Source organism: Mytilus californianus, unplaced genomic scaffold, assembly GCF_021869535.1.
Source record: "Mytilus californianus isolate M0D057914Y unplaced genomic scaffold, xbMytCali1.0.p SCAF_4, whole genome shotgun sequence".
Classification (NCBI taxonomy): Eukaryota; Metazoa; Mollusca; class Bivalvia; order Mytilida; family Mytilidae; genus Mytilus; species Mytilus californianus.
Genome location: NW_026262690.1, coordinates 34868190 through 34894763, shown reverse-complemented (window position 1 = coordinate 34894763; position 26574 = coordinate 34868190). Strand labels below are relative to the sequence as shown.

At 31.7% G+C, this 26574-nt stretch overlaps 2 protein-coding genes and 1 long non-coding RNA gene across 3 annotated transcripts in view; 2 read left to right on the top strand and 1 right to left on the bottom strand.

Annotated features, from left to right (window-relative positions):
- LOC127698254 (uncharacterized) overlaps nucleotides 1-26574 on the bottom strand; it is a 367371-nt gene that overhangs the window by 67891 nt on the left and 272906 nt on the right. The window lies entirely within an intron of this gene.
- The window catches only part of LOC127698238 (trafficking protein particle complex subunit 1-like), a 111415-nt gene that overhangs the window by 65971 nt on the left and 18870 nt on the right, over nucleotides 1-26574 (top strand). The gene's annotated exons all lie outside the window — the stretch shown is intronic.
- Nucleotides 17346-23671, top strand: LOC127698234 (uncharacterized). Its single transcript, XM_052201594.1, has 2 exons — nucleotides 17346-18230; nucleotides 22509-23671. Exons 1-2 carry the CDS (start codon nucleotides 17451-17453, stop codon nucleotides 22710-22712), a joined length of 984 nt encoding a protein of 327 aa, XP_052057554.1. The 5' UTR covers nucleotides 17346-17450; the 3' UTR covers nucleotides 22713-23671.

The window sequence follows — 26574 nt, the reverse complement described above, 5'->3', positions numbered from 1 at the left end:
TGAAATATATTAAATGCAAAAAGCTGTAATGTAAATATGGTAATTTACATCATTACAGCCTCAATTTTTTATAAGGACCTAGTAAAGAAAGTCCCTGGACCTAGCTAGACCTATTTCTAGGCAAGGTGTGTTTTATAACTCTTGAAAGCAATAACATGCATTTGTAAAAACTAATTATATTTGATGTTAAACAATAATAACAAAATAGTGGTTGTCTGCTGTGCTTGAATTTAAAACGACCCATCAGCTCTATTTACACGAATTTTTGCTAAGGCAGACGGTTACACATGTCTGTTTACATTATAAGTTTTATAAAAAATGTATTTGTTGTTATTACTTGTGTATGCATGGGAATGTAATGAAGATAATATTGATTTTTACCGTAAAAAATTGAATACACAACATTTCAGAGGTGTACACACAAAACACATCCCACTTTTGTAACGATGAATGGTAACGTATAGGCACTTATATAACAGTAAATGTCATTGGATAAGCTTTTATTTTGGTGGAAAATGTAAACATTGGAATCCGCCATTTTGACGTAGGAAACAAACTAAATTTCAATCTTGGATTTATTGACATTGCGCACATTGCCAGCGTATCATGCATAACCAGTCATGTGAAAATATATCTTTTAATTTATTTTCTACACTTACTATTCTATGTTTTAGTTAATTTAATGTTTTAATTTCCTACAGAACGGAACATCGTTCTCAAAGACGACGTATAAAAAATTATAGGTGGCGCTGTTTGTGGGCGTAAACATTTTACATACGGGTACTTTTTGTGTCGACAGATTGACCTTTATCTGTCAGATTCAGGCGTTGGCCGTTCAACTGGACGGAAATCATCATTACAGAAGTTTTAAGGTCACCATCACGAATTGGTTGATTCATACGATGTGTCGGTGTCTCAACTGACTAACGGCATATGTTCGACGTCTTAGATCTCATGATACAAGTATAATGGTCTGCTTTGTAATTTATCGATTGTGTCCTATTACCGATTGTGACATGTATACGAGTGTGAATTCGCATGGCTGGGGATTTTTACATAGGCTTAGTATCGTGGAATTTCTTTACTATCTCATGTTTGGAAATTCTTCACCTCGTTGCTGAATACAAGGTTACTACAATGGAGTGAAAAGAACAATGTGTTGACAGATACACAATTTGGTTTCCGTCCTAGATTTGGAACAGTCGATGCCGTGTTTGCCTTTTATTCCCTTATCATTAACTTACTAAGTTAAGGTAAACGTTTATACTGTTGCTTTGTAGATTACACTAGAGCTTTTGATAGTGTCACGCATTACAAATTATGGTAATGGTTAGTCAGATGTGAAATAACTGGTAGGTTATTAAATTTCTTTGAATCTATGTATAGCAAATTAAAAACCTGTGTAAAACTTGATGGTAAATTTTCTGAATTTTTTTAATGTACTGTTGGCCTAATGCAAGGGGAATCCATATCCTCTCTCCTGTATTCATTATATGTCAATGATATGGAGATAGAACTTATTACACAAAATTGTAAATCATATGAACTTTAAATGTTAAATCTGTATTTGTTAATTTACGCTGACGATACGGTCTCATTTAGTGAAAGTATAACTTATCTCCAAAAGATGATCGATACTTTAAATATTTATCCAAATGAATATGATTTAAACATTAATTTGTCAAAAACAAAAATTGTAGTTTTTAGAAACAGAGGTTATATTAGTCCAAATGAGCAATGGTATATAAATGGAAAAGCTATTGATATATGTAACGAGTTTATGTATTTAGGAATTTTGTTTTGCAAATACTTAAAAGAAACTATCAGAACAGGGTAAAAAGGCTGTTTTAGCCCATTTAATAAAACAACATGACGATTACCATAATCATAAACTTTGTTGTCACTATTTGATACTTATGTAGCAAGCATATTGAATTATTGCTCGGAAGTATGGGAATTTCATATGGCACCAATATCGAGAAAGTTCATTTTGTATTATTTAAAACGCGTATTCTTAAAGTCAAAATGAGTGTTGTAACTAATATGATTTATTGTGAATTAGGTAGATTGCCTATTTCCATTGAAAGGCAATATAGAATAGTCAAATATTGGTTAAAAATTGTGAGTACAGAAAATTGTATATTAAAGAACTGCTATGATGAGATGTTTGAAAGAAGTTGTATTAAAAAGAATGATAAACAAAACCGGTGTTTTAAGATTAGAAATATTTGGTTTATATATGGATTTAATTATGTTTGGTTAAGCAAAAGTGTAGTTTGTATAGATATTTCTCTATTATAATTGAAAGAAAGAAAGCTTGGTGCATTCATTAGTGAAGTAACTGCGTTTTTTTGAGAACTCAAGTAAAAGTCATTTTTATAGATATATGTATAGTACATAATTTGAGAATGGAAACGAGGAATTATCAAAGAGACAAAAACTCGACCAAAGAGCAGAAAACATCCCAAGGCCACTAATGAGTCTTCAACACAGCGAGAAAATCACACATGCTTTGCAATTTTATTTAGATAGACTTGTAAACTATATATACACAAACCATACATTTATAAATATCGTTTATTAGCTTATAATTCAGGCATAGAAACAGCAGATATTATAATGTTGATAAAAATAATAGACTATGTACAATTTATAACAATAGCACTATTGAAAATGAATACCATTTTATACTTGAATGTCAAAAATATAATCAAATCCGAGAAAAGTATATTAAAAAGTATTTTTGGAAAAATCCATCTGCATCCAAACTTATCCAGGGTGTCGTCAACCTATGCCAACATTTGATAAATATATATTCAACCTATGCCTACAAACAAAATACAATTAGATGTTGTTATAAAAATTATTAATTAATAATAGGTAAAATACAGACAGTATTTTTAACCATTACAATTGACAAAACAATACTTTGAATTTGATACCAAAAAGAATTCAAAAAGACAATAATTTTTAAATAGATCACACTATACTTGCAAAATTGTGTTGAAGTAAATTTCTAAATTAATAATAAAAAATAGACAAAACTCTAAAATATAACACATAATACTTCAGAAAAAAATAAAGTTAAAAAGCTATTTCATTTATGAATTTTAATGATAATAACTTTTGTAAATTATTTTTCGCTATGAACAAAGTGTAGTAGTCAGTCGAGAACCAGCTTAGTAACCGCGTTGACAATTTCGTTTCCTACAAAACTTCCTATGGCAATATCAACAACAAATTGTTGTATGAATAAAATAGTGGTTGACAATCAGAAATATTATTTCAGAATTTTTAAATAGTTGAAAATCAATACAAAATTCTTTATATATAAGCTATTCAAATAACCCTTAGTCCTAACATATGAAGAACAACCTACAAAAGGGTTTCAGAAGATTTAAAAATAAAATCCTTCCGTCCGCCCCAATTTTCCCCCAGAGTTGGATGAAAATCTACTTATTAATATGTCTTTATATATAAGCTTTTCAAATAACTCTTAGTTCTACCATATGAAGAACAACCTACAAAAGGGTTTCAGAGGATTTAAAAATAAAATCCTTCCACCCGCCCCAAGTTTCCCCCAAAGTTGGATGAAAATCTACTTATTAATTTTAGTTGGCCTAAGTTGTAATTTGGAAATCAATCATTCACAAGTCAGTATGGCAAATGCACAGTTAGATATTCAGTTTGCTATCGTCGACGGAGCCATCTACCCACTGGTCTACGAATTACTACCCAGTAAAAGCCAAGTCATCTACACAAGGTCCTTGATACTACTTAAAAAGTTAAATCACAAAAATACTGAACTCCGAGGTAAATTCAAAACGGAAAGTCCCTAATCAAATGGCAAAATCAAAAGCACAAACACATCAAACGAATGGACAACAACTGTCATATTCCTGACTTGGCATTTTCTTATGTAGAAAATGGTGGATTGAACCTGGTTTTATAGCGCTAAACCTCTCACTTAAACAAGCCTGCGAAACGCTTTGGTCTACAACTGCAACCAATTGAGTTTAGAATAATCTAGTACTCAGCAGGTGGTAAACGTCGTCAACGCAAAGTAAAGTACATTGAATGACACCAGGCTAGCTGACCTAAACCAGAGACTCCATGATAACAACAGGACACCAGTTTATTAGGCAGATGCAGCATCATATCTTCTACATATTAATTAGTGTGACTTTTGTGACAATCATAGTGAATTTTATCTTATTCTGTAGAATTTAATAGTGAACATTCATAATTAATATATTATACAAGTCACTATTTATGAAATAAGTGTTTCAATAGTGCTATAGTCATGATAGTCAGTATATCAATGTGTTTGAAGGAATCTATTTGAAATATCATTAAATGTTTTGATCATATATTTTGTATTATTTATGAGAATGACACTGGTATATATTTAATAGATGATTATTCCCTTAATAAAATTATAAAAATCCTTATTACCATTACTTTATTACATTGATTTTATTTTAATTCCTAATGAAATAGAGATCCTCGACACATACAATTACCTACATTTTCACTATTACATGTAACAAAAATTGTATTGAGTACACTTAAACGCTAAGTTTAAGCTGCATGGTTGTAAATTGATAAGGCCCTAATCAATTTATGTTTTCATAACACTTAATCTGTTACAAATTTTTCAACCTTTGCCAAAATTTTTTCATACAATTTTATTCCTAAATTTCAAAATGTTGGCATAGGTTGAATGAACCCTTATCCAGTTGTTATCTGTCAGAAATATTAACGAATTAAATAATTTAGGTATATTTTTTTTAAATCAGCAGAAAAACCTAGAATTTAATTGCATGTATTTTATTTGTTTTTACATATTGTGTTTAATAAAGTATATCATTCTCCGCTCGTATTTCGTATTTCGTATTTTGTATTATGTATTGTATTTTATTTCATGTACACCTTTATATTTATATATTGTGTAACTCAGGAATATTTTGTAAAAATTCTTATCATTTGTGCATATAAAATTATTATCATTATGTATATGTATCCTATAAGTTGTATTTGCTTTTGGAATAAAGTATATTATTGTTGTAATATTTTACTAATAGACGACGATAGTAGGAGATTCCTTCTGCTTCTGTTTGTTTCCTGATTTGTATAATCAAATTACGAGATTCGAATATAGGTAAACTTATGTCGCCTTAATTCATTGTATGTTTATGCCTTGTTCTGATTGTTTTCTTATAGCGGTATTTTATGTCTTTGTATAAAACTCTGCAAGAACGTCAAAATCTTATTTTAAATTTTAAACTCTAAAGCAAGCTGCACAGCTGCAAAGCTGCAATATATACAAATTGGTCAAAAAAAAAGATAGATAATCTAATTTATTGAATCATAAGGACAAATTTGGAAAAATAAAACTGTCTGTCAAAATGGTCTTACATTATGATCAGTATCTTAGAAAATCAGAGTTAAAATTATCCCCGTTTTTACAAAACTTCAAAAGGCAGATTGCTCTTCAACATTTCTATGACATAAAAAAAATGGTAAACGAAACATGATTTTTATCTTTGAATGAATGACTTAATTATCATTCTCTGAGCAAGGTCGTTCTATATTAATGTTTCAAATGCCTCTGAAAATCATTTTGAAGAAGCTTAATCAGAAAGTAGGTCAAAATTAAAATATTTGTATAGATATCATATTTTTGATCGTTAAAGGTCGGTACCACTTTTTTTTTATCGTGAAAAGGATCGTGAAAGATCTGGTTTCGCTTATTTGTCATTGCACAAATCGATGAAAGTATTCAAATATTTTGTAATGATATGAAAATTTATTATGTTATTGATACAGCCAAATACTGGACTTCCATGACTTTTTCCGATTCACTTTTTGTTAGAGAATAATCTGTTAGGCTATGATTGTTCAATGCCATTTGGTCTGTTTTTTAATGAGACCAAACCGACTAGTCTGTAACCTGCCATTAAGTAATTATTGCATGGCTGCCCGTCCGTCAACATTTTTATGTCGTTATTATAAGTAAAAAATGCCCCATCTTGTATTTATAATGTTTATAAACTGTATTTATATCTATCAGAGGGGAAGATCCTTGTCGAATTTTTTTCATGCGGAACATTTATGTATAAAGTCATACTTTTTAGTTATAAAATTTATAAATTTAGAAAAATATCTTTTTTTAGCCAGAATTTCAATGGGAAAAATATAATATAAATACCGAACTCCAAGGCAAATTCTAAAAAAATAGGAAGTCCATAAAACTGACAAGATCAAACGTTATCAATCAACGGAAATGATTAGTGATGCCGGAGATTATAAATTTGCAGCATGTGATAATGTGAGAACATGCGGTTACAAATCAACAAACTATAATTTTCGTTTTAATATGCTAGGATTTCATAATCAATTAATATTTAAGAATAGAAATTAAGAAATAGTTTTGAATAAAAAAAATCACAAATATGAAGAAACATTTTGTGTTCTAGGACTTGACCAAAATTGAATTAAGTAGATTATGCTATGCTTAATTGATTTTTGATGTCCAAATTGCGGTAAAAATCTGAATTTTTTTGAGAAAAGAAAAAAAATCAAAAAATTTGAGAAACATCTTTTTGTGTTCGAATTTTTATTTCATTCTGAACTGATTTCCAGTTTCAAAAATTATCCGATGGGTGCCATTTTCGAAACGACTGTCAAAATGTATGAACAATTTCTTGATGATTTTTTATATGTAAATAGAAATAATACCCGATTTCATTTTGTTGTGTTTAAATATTTTAATGTCACACAATGTCTAAATAGCGGCAGTGGAACAATGAATGATACGATTAAAAAGTTGCCTTTATTGTATTGGATACGCCGAGCTTGATCTGAAAAAAAAGTTAACAGTTCGTAGAATTCCTACATCCGGATATACGATTTTGACTTAGAAATGAACGGTGTTATAACTAGTGCTACATGCTTACAGTAAGTGAATTGACTATCCTTTTGAATTTAAAAACGTTCTTTGAAGATACATATCATGACAGAAAAAAACACTTACATGTATGGTAACTTAATTGTTATCTCCAAACTAAGCGAAACAGGATGTGTCCAAAAGAAAAGCGTCTTCTGTTATGCATGAATCGCCAGGCAAGACTGACAATCTAGACTTGTAACTGTCTGGAATAGACCACAAACACACTCGAGGTACGTACGTTGAAATGATCACCACCAGGTTAGGTACTATGACGTATATCAGTGCGCAAACGTTCAATGTGTTTCAAAGAAAGCCTCCTAGACCCCTCTCGCTTCCACATTTGCAAATGTATTTACCATTATAGATTCAAAATTACTAGATTTGGACAACTTAAGCTCCCGATGGCCTTATTACCTTCTTTATGTCAAGTCATTTTTACCTCTTAATAATTGAAAATGTTTTCTTTAGTTAGGAATAGAAGGCGCTATTATACTTTTAACATACATATTTTGCATTATTTTTTCTCAGTGCATGACCATGGAAGTACTACTTGTATATAAATATAAATATAATAAAAATTATTTTAGTTTAGTTTTTTAAAAGGGTTTGTGGAAAATGATGTGGCGGTCAATAAACCCTCTCCCCCCGAAAAAGTTTTTATTAAGATAGCACACGCTTCAACCGATAAAAGATAATAGAGTAAATCAATGGTAAAAGATATTTTATTTTCTGATGATAAAAAATAAAAAAAGATGTGGTATGATTGCAAATGACACCGAATAACGTAGATTTAAGCATTTATTGGTCACCGTACGGCCTTCAACAATGAGCAAAACCGATACAGACTTGTTAAGTCACACATTGATTTCACGATCAAAATAACGCGTTACCTGATCTTTCACGATCAAATTTGATTAAAAAACAACAAAAGCATTATTTATAAACAATTATCTCAACCTGTCCAAGAAAAACATAACTTCCATTTCACTATTTCATTGTACTATCTGACAATCAAAAAGATTAAGTTTCAAATATATCATGATTTATTGGAATTTGACTATTGTAGATCCAAACTGTGTGTTTTCTTTAATGATTCTAACAAGCGTATGAGGTCGCCTTTTGTGTTTTCTTCAAAAGTACTGCATTTTTTCCCTCTACCGTAGTGCACCGTATTATTAAAGAAGTTGAACCACTTTGGCAGACATGTTTCTTTTTTCTGATTTTTTCCGCCGGTTGATAATACAACGAATATTTGTATAGATTTTGAGTATTAGATTGCTTTCACGATCCGAAACAAGGTCTTACAAAATCCGATCGCAATGCTTGACCACCGTTATTTATTCTTTCACGATTCTCGATATACCGAATGACCGTCGTGACTTTCATTTATGTAAACTGTTTACAGTTACGAATAAAATATGATGTTGATATATGAGAATGATAAAATAACCAAACAATGCAATAAAACCAATTCTTAAATATCTTTTTGTGAAGGTGTTAAAATTTAAATTTTCGTCCATTTCCTCAAATAGTGGAAAAACAACAATTGGTACAGAGAGAAAACGCAAATTAATTATCATATGAAGTATCATAATAGCGTTAATACATACAGCCAGGTGAGCAAAACATGAAATTCATATACTGATTGATATAGTATCAAAAATGCTCTCACTTATCGAAAAGTACGACAGATTATTAATCTGTTTTTTTTATCTAGAAATCATGCTTTCTTAATACTCAGACATTGCCCATTGAAATATCATACGTATTATGCAAAATAAACACTTTATAGATTTTGTGCTTCTTCAGCGTTTGCTGTATTTACCTTCATCCGGAACGCTTAAACCTAAACATTCAAAAGCCAGGAATGCGTAAATACGCTGAAACGTTAGGAGCTATATGACCTGACCAAACAGGACCGAAACAAAATAGCCACATTAATCCAAGGTAAACATTGCCTAAAGGAGTTGGAACCTTAGCTTCTTAACAATTTCTTACGTATAAACGGGGCCCGGGAATATCAAATTAAAATAATATGTTATAAGTTATGTCAGTACTCCCCGGGAACTAACAGTCTACCAGCAGCAGAATGGACCCAGTGATAGTAAATGAAATAAACATTGAATTAATATTTCTATTTAAATAGCTAAGTCAAGAAAAGATGAGGAAAAAACCATAATTTTCCGCAAAAAAAAACAACAACAAGGAGTTGCACGCAATGTCAGTCTGTTGAATTCAAAATTATGTCGTAAAACCACAAAGAATGCAAGATTTAAAACATTAAAAGTATACTTCAGTTTCAGTAAGTTTTTAGAATAATCGAATATTGAATATTCTATCGAAATTTGCATAAATATTATTGTAAAAGTTTATACAATTTGTATTTGTCATTGAAATGTGACCCCGAATGGAATCTTTTTGCCGGTAGCGTATTAAATGAAAAACTGAGAGCTTATTTTTAAAATTTTCTTTTTCCTTAGTATCGTTTATACGAACTCCTGTAGTTGCTTACATTTTTGTCCTTAGGTCTTTTTATTTTTATTGAAAGTTGTCTCATTGGCACTCATACCACATCTCCGTATTTTTATATTGAGGCAAAATTTCAAGACTTCATGTTTTTTTTCAATTTGAAAATAACCAAAATTCTAATTGGAAAAGACCAAAATGTCAAATATTTCCTATTACACAATTCCGTAGCTCACATGGATACAGATTAATTAATTATATATGAAAGTTTTTAGTTGAAATGACCTGAAAATTGAAAGCTAAACAAAAACAAACTTATTTAACAAAAAAACAAAGATGGTCTTATACACTTTTTTCGTCTGTTGCGCCCTATTTTAATATGACAAAATGCCGGAAGTATCATTAGATTTTTAAGCTAGCTTTAATATCATATTTTAATTATGTTTTAGTTCATGCACAAAATGTCTCTTTTGGTTTATTGTGTTATTAGGATGATGTCTCATTGCCGTATAAACCATCATGTTGTTCATGAAATACATCGCGATCAAGTTGTGTAAATAGGACAAAAAGAAACAAATAGCGATCAAGTTGTGTAAATAGGACAAAAAGAAACAAATACTAACGGATATTTAATCAAAATAGATCTGCCTTTTCATACATATTATTCTAAAGCGAATAACACCAATTAACTTTAACCTCACATTTAAGTCTAGTTAATCACATGTGGGATGATCTTTTGCTTTACATCGCCTGGTCATGATCTTATGAAGGCGTGACAAACTGTCCCTGTTAGCCAATGAACTATCCCATTGCAACAAACTTTAGTATAGTGTTGTTTTGTATGGTGGCCGGATGCAGCCATTTCGCCTTTTCGCGTTTTCGCGTTTTCTCCTTTCACTTTACAAACGCGAAATCGAGAAATCGAGGAATCGGGAAATCGGGAAATCGAGAAATCGAGAAAGCGAGAAATGCGAAATCGAGAAATCGGGAAATCGAGAAATCGAGAAAGCGAAATCGAGAAATCGGGAAATCAGGAAATCGAGAAATCGAGAAAGCGAAACTGCGAAATCGAGAAATGCATTTCCCGTTTTCGCGTTTTCGCCTTCGCGTTCTCTCGTTTTCGCTTTCTTGATTTCTCGATTTCTCGATATCCCGATTTCTCGATTTCCCGATTTCTCGATTTCTCGATTTCTCGATTTCGCGTGAAAGTGAAAGGAGAAAACGCGAAAAGGCGAAATGGCCGCATGCGGCCACCATAGTTTTGCTTTGAAAATGCTGTTGTTACAAATACGAACGTTGTTTCATATCAAAAGCTTAGTTGTGCACACCTTATTTAAAGTAAGGCTGACATTGACAAGTTGTCTGGCATGCAACCACTATTATGACGTCAGATGTAAGGACTTGTAAGTTTTCTGTTGTCATCTTATTTATACGACAGTTAACTTTTAGATGTGAATCGCAGCTCTGTAAGAAAGTTTTCTTTCATGCCATTAAACTTGTTTTTTTAACTTACAATTTACATTTTAAGGTACAAAATGTAGTAATATTGTTATATCGAAGAGCGTTTATAGTGCGGCTACAAATACACAAAAAATCGTCCTAATTTTTTGTTTAATCTCCCCATATTACGCACAGTTGGAACGGGTCTTAAATTCAACATGCATGTGTCTACTTTTTCCCACCCTGTCTTTAAAAAATCGTATAGTCACTTTTTTCCAAAATAATCGTTTTTCCGAATACAGTATTTTTGTAATTTTGTAATCCAATATTAAATAGCTAAGTCAAGAAAAGATGAGGAAAAAACCATAATTTTCCGCAAAAAAAAAACAACAAGGAGTTGCACGCAATGTCAGTCTGTTGAATTCAAATTATGTCGTAAAACCACAAAGAATGCAAGATTTAAAACATTAAAAGTATACTTCAGTTTCAGTAAGTTTTTAGAATAATCGAATATTGAATATTCTATCGAAATTTGCATAAATATTATTGTAAAAGTTTATACAATTTGTATTTGTCATTGAAATGTGACCCCGAATGGAATCTTTTTGCCGGTAGCGTATTAAATGGAAAACTGAGAGCTTATTTTTAAAATTTTCTTTTTCCTTAGTATCGTTTATACGAACTCCTGTAGTTGCTTACATTTTTGTTCTTAGGTCTTTTTATTTTTATTGAAAGTTGTCTCATTGGCACTCATACCACATCTCCGTATTTTTATATTGAGGCAAAATTTCAAGACTTCATGTTTTTTTTTTAAATATGAAAATAACCAAAATTCTTATTGGAAAAGACCAAAATGTCAAATATTTCCTATTACACAATTCCGTAGCTCACATGGATACAGATTAATTAATTATATATGAAAGTTTTTAGTTGAAATGACCTGAAAATTGAAAGCTAAACAAAAACAAACTTATTTAACAAAAAAACAAAGATGGTCTTATACACTTTTTTCGTCTGTTGCGCCCTATTTTAATATGACAAAATGCCGGAAGTATCATTAGATTTTTAAGCTAGCTTTAATATCATATTTTAATTATGTTTTAGTTCATGCACAAAATGTCTCTTTTGGTTTATTGTGTTATTAGGATGATGTCTCATTGCCGTATAAACCATCATGTTGTTCATGAAATACATCGCGATCAAGTTGTGTAAATAGGACAAAAAGAAACAAATAGCGATCAAGTTGTGTAAATAGGACAAAAAGAAACAAATACTAACGGATATTTAATCAAAATAGATCTGCCTTTTCATACATATTATTCTAAAGCGAATAACACCAATTAACTTTAACCTCACATTTAAGTCTAGTTAATCACATGTGGGATGATCTTTTGCTTTACATCGCCTGGTCATGATCTTATGAAGGCGTGACAAACTGTCCCTGTTAGCCAATGAACTATCCCATTGCAACAAACTTTAGTATAGTGTTGTTTTGTATGGTGGCCGGATGCAGCCATTTCGCCTTTTCGCGTTTTCGCGTTTTCTCCTTTCACTTTACAAACGCGAAATCGAGAAATCGAGAAATCGAGAAATCGGGAAATCGGGAAATCGAGAAATCGAGAAAGCGAGAAAGCGAAATCGAGAAATCGGGAAATCGAGAAATCGAGAAAGCGAAATCGAGAAATCGGGAAATCAGGAAATCGAGAAATCGAGAAAGCGAAACTGCGAAATCGAGAAATGCATTTCCCGTTTTCGCGTTTTCGCCTTCGCGTTCTCTCGTTTTCGCTTTCTTGATTTCTCGATTTCTCGATTTCCCGATTTTTCGATTTCCCGATTTCTCGATTTCTCGATTTCTCGATTTCGCGTGAAAGTGAAAGGAGAAAACGCGAAAAGGCGAAATGGCCGCATGCGGCCACCATAGTTTTGCTTTGAAAATGCTGTTGTTACAAATACGAACGTTGTTTCATATCAAAAGCTTAGTTGTGCACACCCTATTTAAAGTAAGGCTGACATTGACAAGTTGTCTGGCATGCAACCACTATTATGACGTCAGATGTAAGGACTTGTAAGTCTTCTGTTGTCATCTTATTTATACGACAGTTAACTTTTAGATGTGAATCGCAGCTCTGTAAGAAAGTTTTCTTTCATGCCATTAAACTTGTTTTTTTAACTTACAATTTACATTTTAAGGTACAAAATGTAGTAATATTGTTATATCGAAGAGCGTTTATAGTGCGGCTACAAATACACAAAAAATCGTCCTAATTTTTTGTTTAATCTCCCCATATTACGCACAGTTGGAACGGGTCTTAAATTCAACATGCATGTGTCTACTTTTTCCCACCCTGTCTTTAAAAAATCGTATAGTCACTTTTTTCCAAAATAATCGTTTTTCCGAATACAGTATTTTTGTAATTTTGTAATCCAAAATTTTCAAAAAAAATAAATGTTTATATAACCTTCTATGTTTACATTTTCTTTAAGATAATTTTATTTTTGGAATAACCATCTTTCATATTTGTCAGTTTAGATTTACATTGACATCTTTTCTATAAAACTTTGCAATTGTTTTCCTTAGTAATGCACACGTTTTAAAAATGCTTTTCATATCAGGTGTCGTCTTTTCTATATTTCATTTCTTTGTTTCAAGTAAGTGGTCATCATGTTTGTAGCTCGAATATGCAGTTTTCCATTGCATTGCATGTTTTACTGTTACTTCATATTTTGATTTTTGTACTGAAAAGCCACAATCAGTTTTCCAGAAATTATTTGTGAACAAATATCTAGGATTTAGTTGTTTTACAAAAATCAACTATTGATGAATCCAAACTAGTCTAAGTTTGTAATTTGACAAAATGGACAATATTTTTAAAAATGCAAAAAATCAATCAAACAAGTTATGGTGTAGTTCTGACTGAAAGCTAGAATAGATCTTCGGAAAGATAAACGTCTATATAAACATTATGAGTCAAATTTCTTCGAATATAGAGTTAAAACTGCTTAAATCTATCATAAGAATATTATGGACGAAAATGTTATCACCATCAATCACGACATGCAAAAAAAGAAGAAAAATTCCAATAAGTTATAGAAAATGTTTAGATCATGACAGAAAAAGAAAGAAATTAAATATTTCTCTAGAATTTCTTCAAAGATTCGATTGAACACAAATATGACAAAAGAGATGATAATATTATGCAAAATAACATGGATAAGGAAAAATTTAAATGAAATTTGGAATAGAAAAATACTACAGATAAAGTAAAAAAGGTTTAAAAAATGCTAAAAAAAATAAAGCACCAGGTGAAGATAAAGTAATTAATGAATGTGTTGTCCATCTTTGTATAGTATGATAGATATTTATGTTTAGGAATTTTGCCTAAAGCATGGTTTTTAGTAACATGATACCAGTTCACAAAAACAAAGGAGACAAGATGAACCACAAACATTACAGACCTATTATTTAGTTATCTTATTTTGGAAGTGTTTTAACAATACATTATTTTTTTTTGTATTGAAGAATGTAAATGATTGCATGAAAAGTAAGCTGGTTTTCGTCTTGGATACTCTTTCTGCATATCTTTTTCTATATGCATTTATTTGAATAACTCTCTCTCTCTCACAGAAAGATTAAGTTTAGTGTTGTTTTGTCGATTTTTTACTCTGTTTAACGGATTTTTTTCATTTTTTTTTTAAATATGTTCAAACAAATATAACTAATAATTTCTAAAGAATTATATAAAATATTTATGAAAATGTAAAATCGTGTTTTAACTTTTACAGTGAAACATCGAAAATCTTTCTAAAATTGGAGTCAGATAGGAACATGTTTTTCCCTTGTATTATTTTTACAATTCTTAATGATTTGCAATCATATTTAAATAACATAAAATATTAAAAGAGTACATGTACAATATACCATTATTTTATCAGAATCTGTTGAAAATTTACAACTAATGCTTGATATTTGTTAACTATATTGTTTAGTATGGATACATTAAGCAAATGTTGATAACAAAATTTAGATTTTTTTTTCAAAATGTAGGATATAAAGAAATAAAAGTGGACCATATCTATCTACAAGAAGTATCTAAAAGAAAACAACTTCCAAATTTATGTATGGATTATTGAAGAAATGTAGGTAAAAATACTGATTCGTTGAAATTCAAATTTATTTGTTTGAAAAACTAGTAGAAACTGTCAAATTATTTGAATCAGAAATCTGGGGTTTTGAATATTTAGATGTTCTTGAAAGTATGCAATTACGATTTTGTAAAACTATATTGCTTTTGAAGCAATAAACACCCTGCTTTATTGTATATGGTGGTCGAGGGTTAGTTCCTTTATCACTTCACATAAAGAAACGTATGATACATTTTTGGTGTTGATTGGTTAGAGGAATCGAAACAAAATGTTCCTCATTTTCATATACATTTTTATACTTTTATTACACAGGGTATGGTAATGAATCGAAGTAGCTAAAATGTATAAAGAATATTTCAGATGATTGTGGTATTTCAGATAATTGGCATTACTAATCTGACTTTTCGTCAATATGGATTCAAAAACTAAAAGATAAATTTATACAAATATAGTATTCAGAAATGTTCAAGTCTCTAGAGGTATTGTGCTATAGAATATTCAAAACTCCATTTTGAAATGTCACCATGCAGATCCTTTGTAAATTAGGATGTGGTAGTCACCGATTGCCAGTAGATACCAGGAAACGGCGCAATTTACCTAGGAGCGAAAGGATGTGTCCTCTCTGCGTCTCGATGGAAATCAGTGACGAATACCATTATATTACTAAGTATATATCATGTAGCTTTTACAAAATGCTAGAAAAAATCTGCTTCCCTCTTTTGTCATGAAGATGTAAACATTTATAAATTTGAACTCATATTTTCTTCCTACAATTTAATAATATTAGAAAAGTACGAAAGTCGAGAAGGATCATTCAAAATTCAAAATTCAAAATTCAAAATTCGAAATTCAAAATTCAAAATTCGAAATGCAAAATTCAAAAATCCTACATTAATCTATCATGTTTCCTTGCGCTTACGGAAAGCCAACAAAGATCGCACTTTAATATACTACTGAAAGCTATGTTATAAAGTTTGTTAAAAACACGAACCCATTAAAACAAGGCAAAGGGTCCGTAAAATTTTCAACGGGATGCATTCAACTTTACCATTCGAAACCCTTGGTAAAACAGCATCTTTGCAAGCAGCAACCCTCTATCAAGAAATTGGATAGGAAGCCCTATAATATCGTATCGTATCGTATATATATATTCATTGTGCAGGCGCAGCTGGATTATCACTTCACTGAAATGGAAAGTTCACGCTGGGAAAATTGAAATCATCGCCATTTCGTAAAACTTTTAGATGTCAACCAATCCTCGTTTTCAATTTCTGAATGTAATGCAGACTTAACTGTACCCGTGGTATCTTTATTTTAGGTTCATTGATATATATTTACACCCAACATCATGACAGTGGTTACAAAGCAACCTGTCTAAATCAGTTGTATTTTGAACCAGTAGTCCACAGCTTCTTCAATAAAGTACATTTACCTTTTGATGTTGATGTAACTGGGTCTTAAAACTATTAAAATGTCATTATATAAATTACATTGTTTCAACTACAATCGCACGCCAATCTTTATCATAAAAGACAGTTGATTGGATAAAAGTGATGGATTGCCACGCCTACATAAAATTGAGGTCCTACGAACTGACTTCAAATAGCTATCAATATGGGGGAAAATATTCCAAACGGATATATTTAGAGATTAAGTTGGGAACTAGTGTTCGATATTTGAAAAAAAAGTTTACATTGTCATTATTGATATATCTAACTGTTTCAGTAATAAAAGTGTTTAGTAACGTTGAACATGCAATTGTAGATTAAGTGTCGGACGTCGTGTACACCCCCTCTCTTCTTTCTTTTATTCCACCTACAGAAATACAAAAATCTGCAAGTAATGTGATATTATAAGAATTGCGAATATCTAGCAAACACAAAGTTTCATACATTTATATTTTTTTCTCAACATTGTCTGTTGAAGAGAGAGAGAGGGGACAGGAGGGTGTCATCCCGAATTTCCTGAAAAAAGGCTGAATACCGAAATCCCGAAAAAAACAAAGCATTCTTTTCCGAATCTCGAATAATTAATCATTGATTTCGCAAAAGCTCTGTTCTAGAGTTCAGTTTATTTAAATTTTCAGTAAATAAAATCAACTAAAAATTTAAATCACGGAAGAGACTTTGATAAAATTTGAAATATCAATAACTCTTAATGTTCGCGGAAACGAAGATTTTGCAAGTACGCAGTAGTGATTATATTTATTTCTATTCCGTTATATTTGGAATTTACCTATTCTATTTCTATCTTTAGACTTGTGGTACAAGTTTGGCTAGTATGTAAATCAGAAGTGGTCTGATGTTACTGTTGTTTTCTGCACGAATATTTCGAGGGTGGTAGTACGGGTGGGGTTTTATAGGCATATATAAGTCCTGATTACGTTTGATTATTATCGATGTGCTCCAGTAACTTTGATAGACGAAGTTAACGTTAAGCTCTGCATAATATGTCCGAGGAAGGCTCCGACCATGATGAACGCCGTGCTACTACTCAACATGCTGAAAATAGTAACGAAACAGAGTTAAGTACGGACGGGGCTATTTCGCTTTTCACTTCAGCTTTAAACAATGCTTTAGAGAAGCAAAAACATTCCTTGATTAATCATTTCGAAGCTCGTTTAGGAAAAAGTGTTAAAGCAACCGGTGTCGACCAACCAGAATTTGTATTCCAAAGTGAGGGAATTAAAGTGCAACATTCGTTTAATACCGAGCGTCTGGAGAGGCTTGCTGCCGTTGAAAGTTGTATAAAGCTTGGAAACGCTTCCGAAGTTAGTGAAATTATTACCCAGGAAAAGGAAATCATCCGTAAGCGTAACAAAATTCTAAAGATAGCCGACAAGCATGGATGGGACACGGTTAAAGAGTACTTGGATAGTCCGTTGGCCGACAATAAAGAAGATGCTAGTGATTTGCGTGCTGCTATTTCCAGGGCTTCTCGTAAAAGAAGTTCCAAGCCGTACAGTAAACCAGAATCTTCCAATAGTGGTTCTGGAAAAGGAGAATTCAATTCCAGGAGTTTTTTCGTGGCCTTGGCCAAGTCAGTGATACCGAGTTCTCCAAAGCAGGCAAGTCAGAAAGTTACAAGTGTTTCTATTGTAACCAGCCCGGGCACTTTGCAAGGAACTGCCCCGAAAAAAGGATTCCTACAGCGACAGTTGGTGCACCAAAGTTCCAGGAACAGAACACAGGAAAGACCCAGTAACAAAACAGATACAGACATAGATGAAGTTGAGTATTGTTTTCAATTTGTTAACAAGTATGAGAAAAAATCTTGTCAAAATCTTATAAATGTGAAAGGAAATTTAAGAAAACATGCATTGTTTTGGAAAAATGTACTTAACGCTAATGATTTTATAATGAATGTTATTAATTTTGGTTATAGAATTCCTTTTCTGAGTGAACCACCGACTATTTTTCTAAGTAATAATAGATCCGCGTTAAAACACTCAGAATTTGTGGAAAATTCTATTGAAGAACTTTTAACTAAAAAATGTATAAAAGAAGTAAATCGACCATTTGTCGTTGTACAACTTTGCCCCCCGCAGAGCTATAGAAAAACAGTACATTAACGGGTGTTACACGGACTCTTTTTAGATGATACACGGACTCTTTTTAGTTGTTACACGGACACTTTTTATGAATAGATTCACTCGTGCATGATCAGTGAGTTCATGGGCACTTTAACTTTCAATTAGATTTGAACTTTTTGGTTCACCGACATATTTCCTGTCTTTTTATTAAACAAAATATTTACGTTAGCATCAATATCTTTTTTCAAACATTTTCAGTAAAATACTATTCATATCAGTACACTAAGGGATTAGACATTTAACTTCAAAAAGGGGGGTATGGTTTTCTCCTAAAAAAAGATATTTTGATCCCAAATTTTATGAGAAAAAATTTACTATGGTCAAGCAGATGACAAATTAATGTTCTGCATGATTCCTGATTTTCCGAATACCGTATAGTGCTAATTTAAACAAAAATATTTGGGTGATGGCGTTGAAAAGTAAATAGTTAATATACTCAGAAAAGAACCGCCCCATTTATGAAGCAAAATAATCGGTCAATAAATGTGTTCTTCGATATATGGACATGAATAGTATTTTGGACAATGCTGAAAGTAAAGAAATGATGATACCGACGTTCATATTTCAATAAAAAAGACAGGAAATAAGTAAATAAAAATCAAATCTTATCAAAAGATAAAATCCCTATCAACTCACCAATGCACGATTGATCCTATAAAAAAAAGTGTTCGTGTAATACACGTCCAAATAAGCAGCAAATCTAGAAGAAAATCATTCAACTTATGTCATCAATTTTGGACGGTAAGCTGCGATTGGACCATATAGTAACACGTGTTTAATCCCGATCAACACTTGCAGATCTAGAGACGAGCATGAATTTAAAAAAAAATCAAAGTATATGCCTGAATATATATAATATTAAGACAAAATCCATTTTTTCATAACATTTCATTCACTAATGAAGTAGGAAATTCATTCTTTTGATACATTTATATTGTTATTGAATTTATATATACATATATATCAGTTGCGGATCCAGCATTTTTAAAAAAGGGGGTTCCCAATCCAGGACAAAACAGGGGGGGGGGTCCAACTATATGTCCCCATTTAAATGTATTGATCGTTCAAAAAAGGGGTGTTACTACCCCCGGGACCCCCACCACTGAATATTAATTCATGTATTTGGCAACAAACGTGCGATTTTTACGATTTTTTCAAAGGGGGAATGGGGGGATGGAATGGCACATTCTGCATTTTTTCATCAAAATAAAGATCACAGCCTGTTTATTTTAAATTAAATTAGGCCCCCCTCCCCGCTTTCCGTTTCATCCATAAAAATCAAACGTTAGCTTACTTACCACTAAAATGATTCTTTAATATATTACTTTTTTACGAAGTTGCATTTTAAAAAGTCTTAAATGTGTACAACATTCATCTTTTACTTTATATGGTTCTTTTTTATCAAATTATTAGATTCCTGATTTTTTTCTTGAAAAAAACTCTCGGTTGAAGGGAAATGAAAAAAAAGTGTGTTTATACTATAACTTACATTTACTGCTTTATGGCTATCTAAGTTTCTCCAATGTTTAGTCTTGCAAAATGTATTATTACTTTCTTGAAACGTCGTACAAGTCAGATACAAAACAAAAGTAACAAAAAAACAGGCCGGAAACAACCTGCCGTATAGTTTTTCTGCACTTGTAGTCAGGTCAAGGTCCTCGGCTATCGCCTCGGACCTTGACCTGACTACTCGTGCAGAAAAACTATCCGGCAACGGTTGTTACCGGCCTGTTTCTTTGTTACCTTTGTATTGTATCTAATACTTAATCCACTTACTGTGTCGGTAAATAGTACGGGTAAAGAAAGATTAGTCTTAGATTTGAGACATGTTAATAAATTTGTCGAGAAACAAAAAGTTAAATTTGAAGGGGTTTAAGAAGCTATGACATTTGTAAATTTTAGCGGTTTTGGGTTTAAATTTGATTTAAAGTCTGGTTATCACCATATAGAAATTCACCCTGATCATCAAAAATATTTAGGATTTTCTTGGCAATATGGTGATACAGTGCGTTATTTTACTTTTTCGGTTTTGCCTTTTGGACTTTCATCAGCTGGTCATATATTTACCAAGACAGTACGTGTGTTAGTTAAATACTGGAGATCTTTAGGATTTCCCATGGTGGTTTATTTAGATGATGGTATGGGTACAGCAGAAAATTTTGATACATGTTTTGAATTATCGAAAACAGTAAAAAATGATTTACTGCTTTCCGGTTTTATTGCTAATACAGAAAAGAGTGTCTGGGAACCAGTACAAAATATTGATTGGTTAGGTTTTGTTTGGAACTTTAAAGATTGTACTTTAGAAATATCGCTTAAAAAATTATTTGCTTTAAAGCTGGTAATATCGAGCGTAGTAGATGGCAAAACTATTTTGACTTATAGATGTATTGCTAAAATATGTGGAAAAATCATTTCTATGATTCCTGCTCTTGGTAACGTTTGTCAAATGATGACGAAGCATATGCATATGCTAGTCTGTTGTAGATCTGCATGGGACGATGTCATCCCTATAAATGACAACATTTTGAAGGAACTAAAATTTTGGTATTTTGAATGCGAGTCATTATCTTTCCAACGCATTGTACCTATAAATAGAATACCACAGCGTGTAATTTTCACTGACGCTAGTCAGTATGCCGGAGCAGGGTTTATAACGAATGATAACAAAATTGTACATTTTATGATTTTATGTTTGATGGTCATGAAAGAAACAAAAGTTCTACATGGAGAGAATTGAAAACTGTAGAAAAGAATATTTCTTCTTTTAAATCTGATTTAACAGGAAAATTTGTTAAACTTTATACAGATAACCAAAATGTAGTACAGATTGTTAAAAAAGGTAGCATGAAAGTAGAATTACAAGACATTGCTTTAAGCTTATTTCATATTTGTTTGTCACATAATATTTTCTTGGATGTTGAATGGATACCTAGAGATAAAAATACTTATGCAGATTATCTGAGCAAAATTTTTGATTATGACGATTGGGGTGTTTCCTATCAAATTTTTATATATTTTGATAAATTATGGGGACCATTCACATGCGATCGTTTTGCAGATTCGAAAAACAAAAAAGTAGACTATTTTAATTCTAGATATTATTCACCAGATACTTCCGGGGTTGATGCTTTCGCATATGATTGGTCTGCTCATAATAACTGGTTAGTTCCACCAGTTTGATTAGTTAGCAAGTGTTTAAATCACATGCGGTTATGTAAAGCTAAAGGCACTTTAGTTGTACCTAAATGACCATCAGCGTTATTTTGGCCTATCTTAGTGAATAGGTTTTCAGACAGATTTAAATCTTTTGTTATAGACTTTAGAGAGTACGTAAAACCTATGAACTTTTTTACAAAAGGTTCACAAGAAAAGAGTATATTTGCACAGAGACCTTTTAACAGTAAAGTATATGTTTTGTTGTTGGATTTCTCGAAGTATTGAGATTTATGCATTGAATGTTGTATACAGACTGTAGTTGATTTAGTTTTCTGCGATGGTTATTTGCCGCAGTTATCAGATATGAGACTATATTCGTAAGAATGTTAAATTTAACATTGTGATGTTTTAACTGCAACAATTAGATATGTCATTGTTAACATTGTTGATTAATTGTTTATGAATACAGTGAGGGTTAATGCCACTGTATATATATAAGTATATGACTTTTTTAGATACTGTGAGGTTGAATGCCACAGTAAGTGTGCGAGGAAAATGCCGCATTCATTTGTTTGCGAGGAAAATGCCGCACTCATTTGTTTGCGAGGGAAATGCCGCATTCATTTGTTTGCGAGGGAAATGCCGCACTGGGTTGTTTGCGAGGGAAATGCCGCATTCATTTATAGTAGTAATGTTAATTATATTTACTTTGTTTATAGTTATTACTTGGTATTCATTATTATATTTATTTTACAGATCAATGGAAACAATTTGAGTGTTATGCCAATGATTCGAGATTTGCCAGTATCATACGAGATTTACCCTCTTTTGTCGAATCGTCTAGATCAAATTCTACAATTAAGAAATACAAGTGCTATTTTAAAAAGTTTGAAAAATGGTGTGTTTCATGTTCACTTGAGTGTTTACCAGCGACAACTACTACGATTTCTATGTATATAGGTGGACTCATTCAACAGGGATCCAGTGTTGCGATTTTAGATGCAAGTTTTTATTCAATAAAATGGTTTCATGACTTTAATTTCAAACATAATCCTTGTTCAGACAAATTCCTTGGTCTTATTTATGAAGGAGGGAGGAGATTGCTAAGTAAACCTATAAACAAAAAAGAACCTATTACGCCAGATATATTAAGGAAAATTGTTTTGAAGTTCGGAGATCATAATAATCTCAAAAAATTGCGTGTAGTAGTATTATTTCTGTTAGGATTTTCTGGATTTTTGAGGTATAGTGAATTGGCTAACATTAAGATGAATAATATTGAGTTTCAAGTCAGTCATGTTAAAATTCGCATTGATAAAAGCAAAACTGATTTATACAGAAAGGGTAATTCTGTTGTTATAGCTGCAACAGGTACAGATTTATGTCCAGTTTTTTGGTTAAATAAGTATATCAATTTAGCTGAATTGAGCAAAAATTCTGATAGCTATATTTTCAGAGCACTGTCTTTTATGAAATCGAAAGATGTTTATAAATTATGTAATATAAATAGTCCATTGTCCTATACCAGAGCGAGAGAAATTTTGTTAGAGAGTTTATCAGATATTGGTTTAGATAAGCTTAAGTTTGGGCTTCAAAGTTTGAGAAGTGGTGGCGCTTCTACGGGGGCTAATAGAGGAGTCTCTGATAGGTTACTTAAAGTCCACGGTAGATGGGCTTCTGATAAAGCCAAAGATGGGTATATTAAAGACAATTTAAAATCTCAAATGGCTGTTTCCTTGAATCTTGGCATATAGTTCTCAAATTATTTATTCCTTTGTTTTATCGAAGTTACTGCGAGCAAACAAACCTAAATTATGACTTGTCTCTTATTTAGCCATGTATTTAGTATAGAAATGTTTTAAATTCGGACGAATTCATGAGGGAGAATTTAAATTTATTTCTATTCCGTTATATTTGGAATTTACCTATTCTATTTCTATCTTTAGACTTGTGGTACAAGTTTGGCTAGTATGTAAATCAGAAGTGGTCTGATGTTACTGTTGTTTTCTGCACGAATATTTCGAGGGCGGTAGTACGGGTGGGGTTTTATAGGCATATATAAGTCCTGATTACGTTTGATTATTATCGATGTGCTCCAGTAACTTTGATAGACGAAGTTAACGTTAAGCTCTGCATAATATATTACAGTTATGTTTGTATTGATATGTATTTAGAGGACATTGTGAATGTATATAGATGGAATTGTGGTATATTTTTGTAATTTGTAAAATGTTTACAAGATATTAAATGTTGTTTCGCTGAGAAAATAAGAAAGTTACTGCGAGCAAACAAACCTAAATTATGACTTGTCTCTTATTTAGCCATGTATTTAGTATAGAAATGTTTTAAATTCGGACGAATTCATGAGGGAGAATTTAAATTGTCAATAAAGTACAGTACTGTAATTTTAAAAATTTGACGCCAAGGTCGAAACTAGCCCTTAGTCATAATGAAGAAAATGTGAACCTTCTTGAAACAAGAAGGTCTCCACATGTATCCGAAGTTTTGTTTGTTGACAGATGTTGCTGGTGGATAAAGTCGCACCGACTTTACTCAATGTAGGGTCTACAGAGAAATGACGATTTAAAGGTTCGAGGTATGTATTATTTGAATAAAACATTATCTATGTAGAATATTTGCTGTCATTTCAACTTGATTCAAACTCAATATTGTAAATTTTATTGTTTCATAATTTTTTTCACTTCCCCTGCTGATATTGTCACCGATTGCCAGTAGATACCAGGAAACGGCGCAATTTACCTAGGAGCGAAAGGATGTGTCCTCTCTGCGTCTCGATGGAAATCAGTGACGAATACCATTATATTACTAAGTATATATCATGTAGCTTTTACAAAATGCTAGAAAAAATCTGCTTCCCTCTTTTGTCATGAAGATGTAAACATTTATAAATTTGAACTCATATTTTCTTCCTACAATTTAATAATATTAGAAAAGTACGAAAGTCGAGAAGGATCATTCAAAATTCAAAATTCAAAATTCAAAATTCGAAATTCAAAATTCAAAATTCGAAATTCGAAATTCAAAATTCAAAATTCGAAATGCAAAATTCAAAAATCCTACATTAATCTATCATGTTTCCTTGCGCTTACGGAAAGCCAACAAAGATCGCACTTTAATATACTACTGAAAGCTATGTTATAAAGTTTGTTAAAAACACGAACCCATTAAAACAAGGCAAAGGGTCCGTAAAATTTTCAACGGGATGCATTCAACTTTACCATTCGAAACCCTTGGTAAAACAGCATCTTTGCAAGCAGCAACCCTCTATCAAGAAATTGGATAGGAAGCCCTATAATATCGTATCGTATCGTATATATATATTCATTGTGCAGGCGCAGCTGGATTATCACTTCACTGAAATGGAAAGTTCACGCTGGGAAAATTGAAATCATCGCCATTTCGTAAAACTTTTAGATGTCAACCAATCCTCGTTTTCAATTTCTGAATGTAATGCAGACTTAACTGTACCCGTGGTATCTTTATTTTAGGATCATTGATATATATTTACACCCAACATCATGACAGTGGTTACAAAGCAACTTGTCTAAATCAATTGTATTTTGAACCAGTAGTCCACAGCTTCTTCAATAAAGTACATTTACCTTTTGATGTTGATGTAACTGGGTCTTAAAACTATTAAAATGTCATTATATAAATTACATTGTTTCAACTACAATCGCACGCCAATCTTTATCATAAAAGACAGTTGATTGGATAAAAGTGATGGATTGCCACGCCTATACATAAAATTGAGGTCCTACGAACTGACTTCAAATAGCTATCAATATGGGGGAAAATATTCCAAACGGATATATTTAGAGATTAAGTTGGGAACTAGTGTTCGATATTTGAAAAAAAAAGTTTACATTGTCATTATTGATATATCTAACTGTTTCAGTAATAAAAGTGTTTAGTAACGTTGAACATGCAATTGTAGATTAAGTGTCGGACGTCGTGTACACCCCCTCTCTTCTTTCTTTTATTCCACCTACAGAAATACAAAAATCTGCAAGTAATGTGATATTATAAGAATTGCGAATATCTAGCAAACACAAAGTTTCATACATTTATATTTTTTTCTCAACATTGTCTGTTGAAGAGAGAGAGAGGGGGACAGGAGGGTGTCATCCCGAATTTCCTGAAAAAAGGCTGAATACCGAAATCCCGTAAAAAACAAAGCATTCTTTTCCGAATCTCGAATAATTAATCATTGATTTCGGAAAAGCTCTGTTCTAGAGTTCAGTTTATTTAAATTTTCAGTAAATAAAATCAACTAAAAATTTAAATCACGGAAGAGACTTTGATAAAATTTGAAATATCAATAACTCTTAATATTCGCGGAAACGAAGATTTTGCAAGTACGCAGTAGTGATTATATTATCAATAAAGTACAGTACTGTAATTTTAAAAATTTGACGCCAAGGTCGAAACTAGCCCTTAGTCATAATGAAGAAAATGTGAACCTTCTTGAAACAAGAAGGTCTCCACATGTATCCGAAGTTTTGTTTGTTGACAGATGTTGCTGGTGGATAAAGTCGCACCGACTTTACTCAATGTAGGGTCTACAGAGAAATGACGATTTAAAGGTTCGAGGTATGTATTAATTGAATAAAACATTATCTATGTAGAATATTTGCTGTCATTTCAACTTGATTCACACTCAATTATGTAAATTTTATTGTTTCATAATTTTTTTCACTCCCCCTGCTGATATTAATTATTCTTTTTCAAGAAATTTAGAATCAATAGAAATATTTTGAAAACTGGAAAACTATTGTAAAAAAACATATACTTTGCAGTG